Source organism: Pseudophryne corroboree, chromosome 1 (assembly GCF_028390025.1).
Source record: "Pseudophryne corroboree isolate aPseCor3 chromosome 1, aPseCor3.hap2, whole genome shotgun sequence".
NCBI lineage: Eukaryota > Metazoa > Chordata > Amphibia > Anura > Myobatrachidae > Pseudophryne > Pseudophryne corroboree.
The window spans coordinates 1,079,451,634-1,079,467,862 of record NC_086444.1 but is presented as its reverse complement, the minus strand read 5'-3'; the positions used below and the strand labels follow the sequence as shown (position 1 = coordinate 1,079,467,862).

At 44.5% G+C, this 16,229-nt stretch overlaps 1 protein-coding gene across 6 annotated transcripts in view; it reads left to right on the top strand.

Annotated features, from left to right (window-relative positions):
- Positions 1-15,627, top strand: part of LIMCH1 (LIM and calponin homology domains 1) — a 484,664-nt gene extending 469,037 nt beyond the window's left edge. For 4 of the 6 annotated variants that reach the window (XM_063921014.1, XM_063921011.1, XM_063921012.1 and 1 more), the window contains 5 exons: positions 1,530-1,632; positions 3,083-3,169; positions 3,277-3,385; positions 4,170-4,272; positions 12,599-15,627. In XM_063921014.1, the coding sequence (XP_063777084.1) occupies positions 1,530-1,632; positions 3,083-3,169; positions 3,277-3,385; positions 4,170-4,272; positions 12,599-12,624 (428 nt within the window). In that variant the 3' untranslated portion in view covers positions 12,625-15,627. The remainder of the gene's footprint in view (positions 1-1,529; positions 1,633-3,082; positions 3,170-3,276; positions 3,386-4,169; positions 4,273-12,598) is intronic. The other 2 variants (XM_063921013.1, XM_063921017.1) reach the window with 1 other exon arrangement.
- The last annotated feature ends 602 nt before the right edge of the window (positions 15,628-16,229 follow it).

The window sequence follows — 16,229 nt, the reverse complement described above, 5'->3', positions numbered from 1 at the left end:
CCATATAAATAAAGGAGGATAATAATAATAATAATAATAATAATTAATAATAATATATCTATATCCTAAGCCCTCTGTGGCCCACACTCACTTTCTACCCCATCTGTGTCACCTCTGTCTGTGTGCCCCTCCCCTTTAGAATGTAAGCTTTCACGAGCAGGGCCCTCTTCCCTCATGTGCTTTTCCATCTCTGACTGAACCTATCTTCTTTTCGATACTCCCTTCGACGGCACCAAATCCCCCAGTTTTCTGCCGCCCTGACACTTATTTCAGTGTTGTCTGCTGATGCTGCAGTGTTTATATACCCTGTACTCTTCCTAAATTATCTTGAATTGTAAGTCACTGTTTTCTTGTTTTGCTTATATGTCTGTGCACTCTGTAACTTGGCACTGCAGATCCCATGTGGCGCCATATAAAAGAAAAAAAAATATATATATATATATATAATTTTTTACTTGTGTCACGGGGTATTCAGTGCGGAAAACCTTGTGACCCTTTTTGATTTTACCTCGCTAAACCTCGCGCCCAATTGAATTCCCCCCATAGCCTGTAACATGGCAGTTAGGAGCTGATTGGCTGGTGCTTTATCTCTCTCCACTTTATCTTTCTCCAAGACTTAAGGCCCGTACACACTGGCCGATATATTGGCCATTCTTTTGAACAGCCAATATATCGTGGGTCCGTCGGCCAGTGTGTACGGGCGATATGTCTGTGAACTCCGTCGTTCACAAACATATTGCGTCGACCCTGCAGCACAGCCGACAGCCAATATATCTGCCGATATATTGGCGCATCGCTGTGTGTGTACGGGCGACCAGCCGACCGTCCGTACACAAGCTGCAGCAGCCGGCGGTGATTGACAGCTGAACTGGGCGGGCGTGTGTACATGCCCGTCCAGTGCATGACGTCAGTCCCCGACAGATCGGGCAATGTGTGTGCACAGCACGCTGCCCGATCCGTCCATAGATATATCTGCAGATCAATTGATCTGCAGATATATCTATCAGTGTGTACCCACCATCAGGGCTTCCTTGCCCTGCCGGCCTGCCTGGCTCCCTGGCCTTGTCAGCCTGGCTCCCTGGCCCTGCCGGCCTGCCTGGCTCCCTGGCCCTGCCGGCCTGCCTGGCTCCCTGGCCCTGCCTCCCTGCCTGGCTCCCTGGCCCTGCCTCCCTGCCTGGCTCCCTGCCTCCCTGCCTGGCTCCCTGGCCCTGCCGGCCTGCCTGGCTCCCTGGCCCTGCCGGCCTGCCTGGCTCCCTGGCCTTGCCGGCCTGCCTGGCTTCCTGGCCTTGCCGGCCTGCTTCTTTGCCCAGCCCACCTGTCTTGCTGTGTACCCATATACATGTTATTATGTTTACTATTTTTATGTGCTGTATGTTGTCATGTCCTATGGAATATGTGGAGCCATACAAATAAACCTCCCTGTTTTAGAAGCTTGTTTTTTTTAAATTGTGTTCAAATTAGATTAATATCAAATTATTTTCATGTTTATTAACATTGTTTTTTTTTATATTATTATAATTTATTACTAGGAGTGTCATCAGAGTCCTATTTATCTGAGGATGTGAGGTCTCTTAATAATTGTGTTGATAATAACAGTGTCCAGCAGAGGGCACCCTCCTTGGACTCAAAGGGGTGAGTTGTCGATCATTCTGCAACAAGCAATATCTGTCATTACTGTGACTGATGACTAGGAAACCTTGATTTCACCCAGATGTATGATGTCTCACTTTGTTTTCTTTTGTGTTTGCTTATAATAAGACAACAAAGTACCGTGATAGAAAACTTGGAGCACTTTTTATTGTTTTGTGTTCCAGGGAATTATTTTCTGTTACTCATTAATTATTGTATACATATGACTAGATTCTTGGATCACAAAGGTTCTGGCTCCCATATTATGTTTCTTTCCCATTCTCTTGAACTTTTGAATTGCCCTTGGAATGCTAAATGAAAGTGTTGTTTGATATGTGGTATTCTTCTGTGTAATTTGCCTTTGATATCCCAATGAGTGTGATTGCCTCCAGCAGTTAGAGGAGTCAGTGGGGTGTCTGGGTCTTTGCACTGCTAACACAGAGTTATGTAATTTTGGCCCAAATGTATTAAGCCTTAACAAGAGATAAAGTGGAGACGGATAGAGTGATAAATAACCAGCCAATCTGTTTCCTAGCTGCCATGTAACAGGCTGTGGGGTCTATTCACAAAGCAGTGAAAAGAGTAGAGAAACAGACCAATGGAGAAGTTGCTCATGGCAACCAGTCAGCATCTCCCTTACATTTTATGGAATGTACATGATAAAGGCTTCCTTCAAGGCTGATTGGTTGCCATAGGCAACTTCTCAACTGGTCCTTTTCTCAACTATTTTCACTGCTTTATGAATAGACCCCTGTGTTTGAAAAATTGCATATAGAAACTGGTTGGCTGGTCATTTATCACTCTTTATCTATCTCTTGTTAAGGCTTAATACAGTTTGGCTTTGCTTTTCAAAACCAGTTCGCAATTGCAGTGACAGTGACACAGTGTCATGCCTGGCCTACTCTTATATATGGTGCAATTGGCAGGGGTCATGACTCCTATTGCCTTCATTCTTGGTACAGAAGGGCATACAAGTGACTGAGTTGCCAGAGGTAGAACAACTTGCAGTCAGAGCATGAAATTGTTAACAGCAGCACAGAATATTTCAGCTCGGCCAAATGTGAGCTGCAAGGCCACCGTGTAACAACTCCAAACAGCGCAGCATTAGTTATAAGAGAAAGTTGGTGCGAGAAGATTATAGCATGACATCGCCTATGTACGTAGTACACGCATCCAATTTGCTTTTAGGTTTTTACTGCATAGTTCTTTCACATTATGGGGCAGATGTATTAAGCCTGGAGAAGTGATAAAGCAGTGATAAGTGCAGGGTGATAACGCACCAGCCAATCAGCTCCAATATGTAAATCGTCAGTTAGGAACTGATTGGCTGGTGCGTTATCACCTTGCACTTATCACTGCTTTATCACTTCTCCAGGCTTAATACATCTCCCCTATATATTTCTTTAGTATATTACTTTTCTTCACTCAAACAGTGTTTTGTCTTGTGACACAGATCCTCTTCCTGGGAGAATACAAGGGACATTGGCTATTCCACGCAGTCTTCTGCACCACAGTGCCAGTCACCCAACAGGTACAAAAGGTCAATAGCAAACATTAAATGTGTCTGTTTCACAGCTTGCGAGTATTGCTTAGGAACCCGCCCCTTGCTCTAGTGCGGAGTGTGACACTCAGCTTGCTCTTTATCAGGTCTGTGAGTGGGAAGAAATTGTGCTCTACGTGCGGACTTGCTCTTGGCAAGGGAGCAGCCATGATAATCGAGACGCTCAGTCTGTATTTCCACATCCAGTGCTTCAAGGTTTGATCCTATCTTATACATTTTTCTATATTCGCATTTGTGACCCAGTGTTTCCTGGTGGGAGGTTATGTGCTCTAGCTGGGTGGTCTCCAAGCTTCGTACCCCAGAAGTCCTATATTGTACTGTGGAAGCATGATCACACTATTACTCAGTGTCAAATATTATGTTAATCATGCGGACAACATGGCAGGTAATGACGTGAAACTAAGGGGCCTCGAATAGGCACTCCACCTAAATTTACCTATTTATTAAAGGAGGAATATCAGGTCCTGACAATGGGGGGTAAGTCAGAGTTGATCGCAGCCGCAAATTTGTTAGCAGTTGGACAAAACCATGTGCACTGCGGGGAGGGGGGGGGGGGGGGGGGCAGATATAACATGTGCAGAGAGAGTTAGATTTGGGGTGGGGGGGGGGGTGTTCAATCTGAAATCTAAATTGCAGTGTAAAAATAAACTGGAGCAGATATAACATTTGCAGAGAGAGTTAGATTCGGGTGGGTTATTTTGTTTCTGTGCAGGGTAAATACTGGCTGCTTTATTTTTACACTGCAATTTAGATTTCAGATTGAACACACTCCCCCCCCCCCCCACCCCCCCCCCCCAAATCTAACTCTCTCTGCACATGTTATATCTTCCCCCTCCCCTCCCCGCAGTGCACATGGTTTTGCCCATCTGCTAACAAATTTGCTGCGGCGATCAACTCTGAATTACCCCCCAAAGTGTACTGACTGTGCTCCATTTAAGTGTAAAGATTTATGCTGTAATCCCCTCTCGCCCCTGTCTAGTGTGGAATCTGTAAGGGACAACTTGGTGATGCGACTACTGGAACAGATGTCAGAATTCGTAATGGCCTTCTAAACTGTAACGATTGTTACGCAAGATCCAGAAGTGAGTATTTTTCTGTTCGATACTTCCACGTAAAATTGACGAGCAGTATAACACTACTTTTAGCGGAGGGAGTAACTTCAGTCCCTGGGTACCTACTGCCTTCATTCCCCTCATCACATTATGACATTGCTCTGATCACATGCAGCTCCATCCTCACTTAGACAATCACATAAGTGGGCAGGTCCCGACTTTATACAAGATCACGCATTTCCATTAGATTAGGGCCACATGAAGGGCCACGTGGGCCAGGGGCTGAAAATGTTTTACGGGCATATACTAAGAAGGGGATGAGCTGTGACCAGTGCTGTGTGGGTGTGGTCAGTTGTATGTGGGTGTGGTTAATGCCTTGTGGGTGTGTACGCTTTCACACTATCAGACTTTCAAAATACATAAAAATAGAAAAATTGCAGAATCTTTTAAGAAAACTAGAAATACAAATGTAATACTTTTGATTTATGCCCAATCATGTGGCCAGCCAGGTGACTTATCATTATACTGTCATTCCATGATGATGAGCCTATTTTTATGTGGAGGCCTGGAGTTGTAGCTCAATCCGCCCCATTGTTTTTTTTTTTTTTTTTTTTAATATTTTATTAGGAAGATGAGATACAAAACAGGAACTGATAGTAACATTGTGCAATAGAATTCCTGCAGAATCGTCGAATTGCAATGAACACCCCAATAGGGGAAATCAAAAACCTAGGGAAGATTCCTGTAAACATATACAGTTATAAACCATTAATCAGTCTCATCAATTTTTAATATAATGGGAAACAGTATAGAAACAGAGAGAAAACAGAGGGGAGAGAGAAGAAAAAGGGAGGATAGAAACATAGTCTAGAAAACGAGGGGGAGGAGGAGAAGAAGAACAGTGAGATATAGTATAGAGAGATGGAGGGAGAACTCGACCGGCCCTGTCCTTTGGGAAATAAACTAGAAAAACCTCGTATTGTATCGCAAACCGTTTATAAAATGTGGGAGAGCAGATGTCAATTAGTAAAACGGTGGAGAGGTCTTGAAAAAGGACATCCAGGGTTCCCAGGTTCTATGAAAGGCCCCAGAAGAGCCCTTTAAGATACTGGTAATATGTTCCATAGTATAGATATGCCATATTTTCCCTACAATTTCTCCCAGAGTGGAAACCTCTGTGGATTTCCAGGACGATGCTATGGCACATTTAGCCGCTAGAACCATATGGGTAAATAGTTTAGTCTGACATCGAGAAGCCCCGGGCAACGACACGGCGAGAAGGAAATGCTTGAGGCACAGGGGTATTTGAACACCTAGGATTGAGTTAATTAGGGGCCCTATTTCCCTCCAAAGGGGGAATAGTTTAGGGCACTCCCACCAAATATGCAGGAATATTCCATCCAGTGTCTTACATCTCCAACACAAAGGAGAGAACTCCGGGTACATTTTAGCAAGTCGAGTGGGAACATAATACCATCTGTAAAAGAGCTTATACGCATTTTCCTTCGCTCAAACACAAATGGAGCTAGACGCTAAGCTAGAGTAGATATTAGAGCATTCCTCAGAATCTAACTGTTCCCCCAAGTCTAACTCCCATGCCCTTTCGTGAGGTTCTTTGTCTCATTGGGAGGGGAGCAACAGTGATCTAGAAATAGTGGAAAGAAGTCCTTTAGTCAAGTCCTTATGCATTGCAAGATCTTCTAAAGTGGTCAGTGATCTATGATTAAGTTGTGTAAGGAGCGTGGAGTGAAAGTGCCGGATCTGCAAGTATTGGAAGAAGAGTTTATGAGAGAAGGCAAATTTGGATTGGAGATCTGAGAAGGATGGGAACAGGTAATCAGTTGTTAGATCATTCAGCAGTCTTATACCTCCCTCCCGCCAATGTAAGAGAGCATTTGGATGACGGCCTGGCTGAAACAAAGGGTTATCGAATAGCGGAATCAGAGGGCAAGGGTGTGGAGCCGAGTGATACTTCCGATTAGCCGAGTCCCAGATGTCTAAAGAATGGGAAACTACCGGATGGGATTTAGCCGAGCGAGGGCGCGCTAAACAAGGAAGCCATAATAAAGAAGATATATAATGCAAGTTGAGGTAATCAGTTTCTATTGAGACCCAAACCCTCTCAGTTTTAGGAGCATTCCATTGGATACATTGTGCTAATTTGGCAGCTATATAGTAGGCCTTAAAGTCCGGGACCCCTAGGCCGCCTTCCGAGGAATGTTTTTGTAATGTTACACGCTTCACTCTAGGCTTCTTCTTGCACCAGATAAATTGCGATGTGGGGTGTTGGAGGTTTTTGAAAACGTAAGGGGGCACCCGAACAGGAAGTGTTTGAAACAAATAGAGGAGTCTAGGCAATAAATTCATTTTAACGGCATTGATACGGCCGATCCAAGAGATATATCGGATCCCTCAGTTTTCCAGATCTCTTTAAGTTGGGTGAGTAGTTTGGGTTAATTGGCCTGAAAAAGATGATAATTTTTGGTAATAGCAACTCCCAGGTACGTGAGCTGCCTCTTGTTCCAACGAAAATGAAACATACGTGTAAGGCTATCTTTCGCGCTTTGCGTGATATAAAAGTTCAAGACCTCAGTCTTATCAGTATTAATTTTAAAACCAGAGAGTACTCCAAACTCCTCTACTTCTCGAAAAAGATGGGGCAGAGAATGTATAGGGTCGGAGATTGTGAGCAGAACATCGTCTGCGTACAATTTTGTGTTCGACAGCGCCCACCCTTACTCCCTTTATATATGGGTTGGCACGGATCCACGCAGCGAGGGGTTCTATAGAGAGGGTGAATATTAAAGGGGAGAGAGGGCAGCCCTGTCGCGTGCCATTGGCAATTGAGAAAGACGGAGACATCACTCTGTTGGCAAGTACAGCTGCCCTGGGGTTACCGTATAATGCAGATATTCCTTGAAAGAAACGGCCAGCAATACCCGCATGTTGAAGCGTGTGAAACATAAAATGCCATTGAATCCGATCGAATGCCTTTTCGGCGTCTAAACCCAGGACCAGACCCGGTATCTTTCGCCTTTGTATTTCATGAATCAACTCAACCGTCCTACGCGTGTTTTCAAGGGCTTGAAGTCCAGGTATGAAACCGACCTGGTCCGGGTGAATCAATTTAGAGAGAAGGGGGCCCAGCCTATTCGCTAATAGTTTCGCGTAGCTCTTGATATCAACATTTAAAAGCGATATAGGTCTATAATTAGTGACTAGTTCCGGGTCCCAATCGGGTTTCGGAATAACAACTATACTTGCCAAGGAAGGCATAACATCAAAAGATGCACTGTTTAATATGTCGTTAAAAAACCTTTTAAGGAAGGGGGTGAGCACCGCTTCACATTTTTTATAATACTGGGGGGAAAAACCGTCCGTGCCTGGGGCAGAAGAAGTTTTAAGTCCCTTGATGGCACCGAGAATTTCTATGTCTGTAAAATCAGCATTTAATTCTAACAGTTGTTGGTCAGAAATACGAGGGAGTAAAACGGCAGAGAAAAAAGAGGAGAGGGATGGGGTGTTCCGGGGCTCTCACTGGGTTGAGGGAGTAGGGAGATTATAGAGTTTTTCGTAATAAGACTGAAATTCCCGGACTATTGTCTCGGGATCATATGTGGCGGTCCCTGTGTGCTGAGACCTGAGTTTGTTGATCAAGTTCGAGGCCTTTTTTTGCCAAAACGGAATCAGCTTTATCTGCTTTATCGTAATATTTCTGCTGAAGCCGTCTTAAGATGAAAGCCGATCTGCGTGATGGCACAGTGTTAAGTCTGCCTCTTAAAGTGTTTATCTGGGAGAGTAAAGTAAGAGTGGGGCGTAGCTTATGTTTTGCTAATAGTGAAGATATTTCAGTTTCTAAAGAGGAGATTTCACTCCGGGTTTGCTTCCGGCGGTGAGATGCTTTTCTAATGAGTTTACCTCTTATCGTGGCTTTATGAGCCTCCCAAATAACACTGTTAGCGATCTCGTCTGACAAGTTGATCTCAAAATATTCCGATATAGTAGATCTAATGTCCTGGAGAGCAGAAGGGTCCAATAGTAAGCTATCATCTAGACGCCAGGATCTAGATCTACCACTGGGGTTATAGAGGTCGAACAGATGGACAGTTCCCGCGTGGTCCGTCCATGAGACGGGCTTTATATCCGCATAGGAGACCGTAGATGCTAGGGAACGGGAGACTAAGATCATATCAATTCTTGCATAAATTTGGTAAGGAGCGGAATAGTGGGTATAGTCTCTAGCCATAGAATTTTGAAGGCGCCCGGAATCTAACAGCATGAGTCTATTCATGCCATCTCCCAGAACTTGAGCCGTCCGCAGTACCTCAGGGGAGTGTTTAATTTGTGTGGGAGCCTTTTTATCAAGGGTTGGATCTAGGACTGCATTAAAATCCCCGCCAATTAGTACGTGACCCTGAGAGAACTGTTAAATTTGTCTAAATGTATTGCGGAAGAAACATCCCTGGCCTGTGTTTGGTGCGTATAGATTAGGGTAATTGTCTCTGCTCCAATAGTACCCAGTAACATGAGGTATCTACCTTCCGGGTCTATCAAGGACTTAGAGAGAGTAAAAGGGACCTTGTTGGAGATCAGAATTGCTACGCCTCTTTTTTTGCAAGGGGCAGAAGCAAAATAAGGTTGGGGAAAGCGCTTACCTCGCAATTGAGAATGTTCACCGGTCATGTGTGTCTTCTGAAGCATCACAATGTCAGCTTTTTCCCATCTACAAGCATCCAGGACAAGTGTACGTCGCCTGGGGGAATTGAGACCATTAACGTTCAATGAGAAGACCTTCAGACCCATGTGGGAGGCCAGATCAGAAAAGCTTAGAATTCCGCTGAAAAATCCTAGAAAAATTAGAACAGGACCAGTCGAGTCGGGGAGAGGGAAAAAGGGGAGAAAAAGGGGGAGAGAAAGAAAAGAAAGAAAAAAGAGATGAATGAGGAAAGAGAAGAAAAGAAAAGGGCCTTAGCAGGCCAAATCCCCTCAAAAAATAGACCCCAACAAAGGGGATATGCATATTGGTAGCGAGTAACACACTAGAATAAAAGGGGAAAAAAGGGGTGAACAAGAACTAGAACAATATCTTCCCCTGGGGGAGGGAATTAAATCTAGGGCTGGTGAGAGACCATGGGCCCCTAAACCATACAGTAGGACTCGCATAAGGGGAGGTGCAGTGACGGTGGATCCACGATATACAAACAGAAACACAAAATAGCAAACAACATATAAAACAAAAACAGAATTATCCAAGTAGTTAGACAAAATATGTAAATTGAGCCTATAAACAATAGAGACTTAATGATAGGCATAGTGCAGGCCAGTGAATGAAATAAGGCGCTAGCCAACTAGAAGAGGAAGAATGCTAAGAGATAACATTAATACTATACAGCAGTAATGAGGTTGTGAATGAGGAATTAAATCACTAATATAGTGCGGGTAATAGCAAGAATCCCATTCTACTCCTGTCTCGGGACGGAGTATATGACCAAACGTGCAAGAGTCCCAAATCAAGGAGGGGCAGAGTCATTTTTCGGGCCATGCCGAACTTGCTGCCATGTAGCCTGAGGGGGGCCGGTTACGCTGCGTCTTGGGAGAACTCGATGGGAACAACACCAGTGTTAGGTTCCGGAAGAATATCTAAGTCCTCTAATAATTTTGGGCCTTCTTCCAGCGTTTTGGCTGTGCGGACAGTGTTGTCTGCTAGGACTTGTAGTTGGAAAGGAAAGTTCCATCGATAATTTATATTGTTGTGTCGCAGAATTCTTGTGATAGGTTGAAGATCTCTCCTTTTCTGTATAGTAGAAGGTGCTAGATCTTGGAATAGCTGAACTTGTGTATCCCGAAATGCAATAGACGGTGTATCTCTAGTCGCTATGAAAAGCTTCTCTCTTGTCTGGTAGTAGTGTAATCGGGTGACAATATCCCTGGGTTGTTGGCCAGGAGGAGGTCTGGCTCTAAGTGCACGGTGTGCCCTATCAAGGAGGAGTTCGTTATCATGAAGACTAGGGAGAATATACTAAAAAGATCTTTGAGAAATGCAGGTATAGACGGGGCAGAGATAGTCTCAGGGACACCCTGGACCCTAAGGTTATTCCTACGTGATCTATTCTCCAAATCCTCTTGTTTCTCCTTAAGATCAGTGATTTCGGATCTCAGGAGGGAGAGCTCTCTCTCAACCGTACCTTGGTATTGGCATATTTTGTCCGTTTTGGACTCCAGAGCATCTGTTCTCGTACCAAGAGAAGTCAGTTCAGATTTAAAGTCGTCCACCGCTCGTTTGAGCTCCTGTTGGAATGTCAGCTTTATCCCGTCTACCAGAGTAGTGAGGACAGAGTGTATAGACGGATCTATGTCCAGCTCTGACGGGGAATCGGAGGGAGATGATCCCGCACGATATGTATTCTGCGACTGGGCTTTGGTTTTGGGTGTAAATATAGAAGGAGTAGTCGTAGCTGAAGCTTTCCGGTTCTTGTTAGACATATTAAAAGCCGGTGCCAGTTAGCTTAGAAACACTAAATAGGGATACACTTAAAGAATTAAAGAGAAGGTGTAAGGGCACACTGGTGTATTATCAGTCCATCACATGGGGCGAAATGAAAACGCTTTCACAGGTTGAAAAAGAGTTGAGGACGGAATGTGGAATGTCCTCCTACAATATAGCAATACGCCAGAGCAGTGAGGGTCTGTGCGTCCCAGACCAGAGGCGGTGGTGATATGAGGGGGGGGGGGTAGTGTGCCTGAGGGGTTTAGTAGATGGTAAGGGCTACAGGAGGGGCGCAGACCCCGCGGACGTAGGAATGCTTCCCCCCTTATACAAAGACGCGTATCTGCAGAGCGGCATTTAGCAGTGGGGGTGACATGGCTGGGAATTTTAAGACCCAACAGCAATTGGGATGGAGCAAGGTACCAGAACTTATGAAGTCCCCACTTCAGTGCTCAGTAGACAGCACCTGCAATTCTCTACACTGATATGGGGGTGGAAGTGCAGGCAAAATGGCTGTCGCCAGAAGGACTGGATCTGCTAGATGGAGGTGCAGTGCAGAGTGTGCTTACCACACTGACTACCGGGCTCTGGGCTTCCACGGGTGATCCGGATCCTCGTCAACCAGCGGTCTCTGTGATCAGGTAGACGCGGCGGCTTCCGTGTGCGGAGGCCCGCAGTCCGGGCACCCGCAGTCCGGGCACTGTGAGCACCGCGGCTCCGACTTCCGGCTAGTGACGGGGATCCCGCTTGGCGGGGTGAGTGCTCACAATCCCCGGCTCTCTACCGCTCGGCTCTCCAGTAGCGGGTCGGGTCAGACCCGTGGGCAGCAGGCGAGGAGTGCTAGGCGGCGGGCGGCAGCAGTGCTGAACGGGTTCGGGATCATCCACCAACAACTTCCGGTCTGGCCCCTGCAAAAATCGAGGTCCCGGCTTCTAACCCGGTGCAGGCCGCAACCCGCACGGGCACCTAGAGTGACCGCCGGCTCCGCAGCGAACACTGGGCAGCTGCTGCAGGGTATCAGCAACAGAGAGAGGTCACTATGACCTGTATAGGATGGCTCAGCCGGGATAAATGTGCAGCTTAGTGCAGGAGCTGTAAGTCCGCACGTCCGTCTGTGTGCACAGCAGGCCACGCCCCCTAATCCTCCCCATTGTTAATCTGTCCCTGCCTGAGGTATCATAACCTATGCCAGTGGTATAAGTATATAGGTAGGGGAAGTACATAGGGGTACATGGAGACCTGCAGGAAAAGAAATGTAATCCAACATGGGTCACACACCTTAATATGTTGCGGAAATAATCTTATTCACATTTATTTTCCAACACTTTGCATAGTATTCATGGTACACAATAAATGATTAATATGAAAGTATCATTTAAAAGAATAGATGTCCCCCCTACTTGCCGATTGGAGTTTCAAGGCAGTAATACGCTTGCGCATAATATTTCCGTTTCACATATAAGTAACCAGATGATGACACGTAACATAAAACCATTATCATAAGAAAAACAAGCACCGTCAGTGTTTTATAGGACATGAATTGTAAAGTATAGTTTAGTAATCAGTTCTAGTAATTAGTTTCAGTTGTTTTTCTTATCAAAGTTTAGTGTACAGGCAGGCAGTTTTATATGCCAGTGGGCTAGATGCGTCATCGCTTGGAAAGTGATAAAATGGAGAGTGAAAAAGCACCAGCCAATCAGGTCCCACCTGCCATGTCACAGGCTGTGTTTGAAAAATGGCAGTTAGGAGCTGATTGGCTGTTGCTTTTTCACTCTCCATTTTATCACTTTCCAAGCGATGACGCACCTAGCCCTGTATATTATTGTGGATCTATTGTTCATTATAAATGTTCTATACCATTTTGTCCAGCGGCCGGCCATCCTACACCATTGTGACTCCACCATCTGCCATGAGAACCTTCCCAGGAGAGGATGTCAATCTTCACTAAGGGCGGACTCCAGACAATCTCTTTACCTGCAGCGCTCCTGACGCTCCTCTCATGATGAGAATGGAAAACTGTGTGTGGTGCTTGCTAGTTTACTACATTGTTGTTATAAGATTTACAGACGTTCATTTGTGAAAAGCATCTGGTAGATTTAATCTATCAAACACCACAGAGGCGTTTTTTTTTTTTTTAAATTAATTGCCAAGAAGAGCGCGGTCAGGCCCTAGTCTAGCATTACCCAAGGGGAAGGCTTTAGGTGATGTGTACACGTGGGTTGGTCTTTGCTACATGATCTGATGTGCCTCTTCTAGTTTAACTTAAAAATTAAGGGTGCATTCAATCTAATTGTAATCATAGGGCTTCATGTTATGCACAAGTTTCATCACACCAGCAAACACATCTACAGCCAGCGCGCAGCCATGGTTGCGGTGCTGGGTGATAGTATTAGGGTGACACTGCCTACCGCTGGGATTGTAAGGGGAGCAGGCAGTTTTATATGCCTCACTGTTCTTGCGCTTGTCGGACAGATCTTGAGGAAGATGAATATTTTTATACTGTATTTAGTCATCTATTGCAGCACAAGGTTAGACTAAGGATCTGTATGTGTAAACTCTGTATACAGTGCATTTGATGTAGACAGCGTAGGTCTCTTGCTGTCCCACTCTCTGCAGAAACTGTTGCCTCAGCATTCATTTTGTGACCAGGACTGTAATGTGTGTAATCAAGACGCTCGTGTGGCTTATGAGTGGGCACAGGTGCTTGCCACACAGTGTTCAGTAGGACACATTTGCATTTCTCCATTCAGACACTAGGTGGCGCCATCATACTGAAAAATACTGTCAGTGGTTATTTGTGCTCCATTATAAGGTTTGGAATAATTGGCGTATTTACACTGAGCGTTGGGTTTGGCACAAGGAACCATTCTTTCTCTAGCGTTCTTGGTTGTCTGAAAGAAGACTCCTGGGCTTTGCAAAACACTTGGAGAATGTTTATAGAGCATAGGCAACTTCTCTTAATTGACAAGTGCACTATTAATGGTATGGGAGAATATTGATAAGACAGATGTGGTTATATTCTGCCTCTAACCAGTAGCTTGGTGTGTAAAGTAATGAGAGCTGCATTTTTTTTACTATTCATTTCTGGAAAAGGGTTTTCAGATGTTTTTTTATGCCGAGTGTGAGATTTCAGCCAGACTTTGCAGTTCTCCTTACTGTGATATAAAGGAATTATTGGGAGCGAAATAAGTGAATGTTGCAGGAAACCTGAGATCTTGTTGATTCTCATAACTAGCTGCTGGCAAGTCAGCGGCCTATCAGCAGGAACACAGTGTTCCGGCCCCCAGGCTCGGTGTCTCAGCGCCTAGCACCCTACAGACTGAATATAACCTATGTACACGAGCGGCTAAAGGACACCTTTCTTTGCAAGGTGCCTTATTAGTGTGTAACAGAGTTTGTGTCATGTCGATGTTTTTCATTTCCCGTGAAAGTAATAAAATATATTCATTTTGCTGTAGTATAAGCAATAACATGTCTTATTCTGCTAGTAAGAACTATTTATTTAAGCAATAGTTTGTTTTGCATGTGTTTTGCTATTCACTAGATCCGGTCCCTTTATCGTTTATTGAGCATATATGGTTGTGTTACATCTGCAGCATCAACTGCACATCGTAACATGCCAAAGGTGCCTTAAATGCAGAAGCTGTCTCACATTGCGGCAGGTGCAGCAGATGCAATGACGCTACAGTAAATGATGCACAGAGGGCGGTGCACGTGCTGCTCACAGCACTGAAAGACCGAAAAATATTCATAAAAGAAAAAAAAATAGATTTTGCGGTTTCTTTTGTAGACCTTGCTGACAGCTCGCATGGTTCCTAGTCCATGATGTTTACACGTTGCATGGTGTCTGCAAATACTTTACACCTTATTCCAGCACCGCATATAACATGCACACTATAAACATGACAATACTGTTGGGTTTTCCTGTCCAATTATTTTACTTATGTACTGAAACCATATGGAAAATTACAAATCCTTTTTGTTGCTTCACTGACCCATCTTGTGCTTTTACACTGTGGGGGATGTATTATTTACACTGAAAAGTACATACTGTGTGGCTTGTATGAGATAACAGACTTTCTGTGCTTTAAACTGGTCACCAGCACAACACAGGTGGACTGTAGTAGTCTGCCTACCAGCTACCTGGATACATCAATGGGGGGAATTCAGTTGTTTGAAAAGTCAGTTGGGTGTCTGTTTTTTTCCTGTCCATTAGATAGGAAAAAAACAGACACCCAACTGTCTTTTCAAACAATTGAATACTCCCCAATGTCTGTATCGCATTGCAGCTTCTTTCCAAACTTTGATGACTTGTATTGAACTGCCAGTAGGAATATTTGACCACCCGGTTGCCTAAGAAACAGTCCCATTCAGTCGTCTCATCACCTTTATCCTCAACACCGCAATTAAATGTACATTTACCGACAGGCTTACCAAATAAGGAGCTAGCGTGTGATTGCATTGTATATTCTCCTAACAAAGTGTATCCGTGTGCAATCTTCTCCTGTGAAAGAATAAAACATTTCGACTCTGTACTTATGGTCTTGCTGAGTATGTTTTTTTTTTTTTTGTAATTATTACTACCAACATGTTAATGGATTCTTCAATAGAACAGGCCTGCTCCTAAGCATTGCAAGAACAACAGTACATCTAGCCACTGTGTTTAATTGTTTTGTCAGTTTTTAACCTATCCGAGATGAGCAGTTGTGTGTTAATCTGTGTTCATTGTGCGGTGCATATTGCCTTAACTGGGACATTGTACTGTCGGGTTCCAATGTTCTATTCAATTCGTATCACCCTGGTCAGATGGGTGTTAATTGGAAAGCATTCTTGATGCATCAGCTTTTATAGTAAATGTATGTTTATAAAGAAATAAAATATTGGACAAAATCTGAAAATATTTGTGATGGTTTCTTTCATTTTGATTTAATCCTGATGAAAAAAATAGTGTGTGTAGAGATAGATGGATATACAATACAGGCTGTTCCATAATGACAGGACACATTTTAAACGCAAGTATCTAGGACTGGAACAAGCTTGTTTATTATGGACTATGGGGTCTATTTACTAAGTCTTGGATGGAGATAATGGGGGTCATTCAAGTTGATCGCTAGCTGAAAATGTTCGCTGCGCAGCGATGATGCAAAAAAAAGGCACTTCTGCGTATGCTACGCAATGCGCACGCGCGAAGTACTTTCAAAACGGCCAATGTATTTTCAAACAAGGTCTAGCGAAGCTTTTCAGTCGCAATGGCCGCTGCAGAATGATTGACATGAAGTGGGCGTTTCTGGGTGTCAACTGACCGTTTTCAGGGAGTGCTCGAAAAAACGCAGGAGTGCCAGGAAAAACGCAGGTGTGGCCGGCCGAACACAGGGCGTGTTTGTGACGGCAAATCCGGAGCTGAATGGTCTGAAGTGATCGCAAGCGCTGAGTAGGTCTGAAGCTACTCAGAAACTGCACAATATTTTTTTGTAGCCATTCTGTGATGCATTCGTTTGCA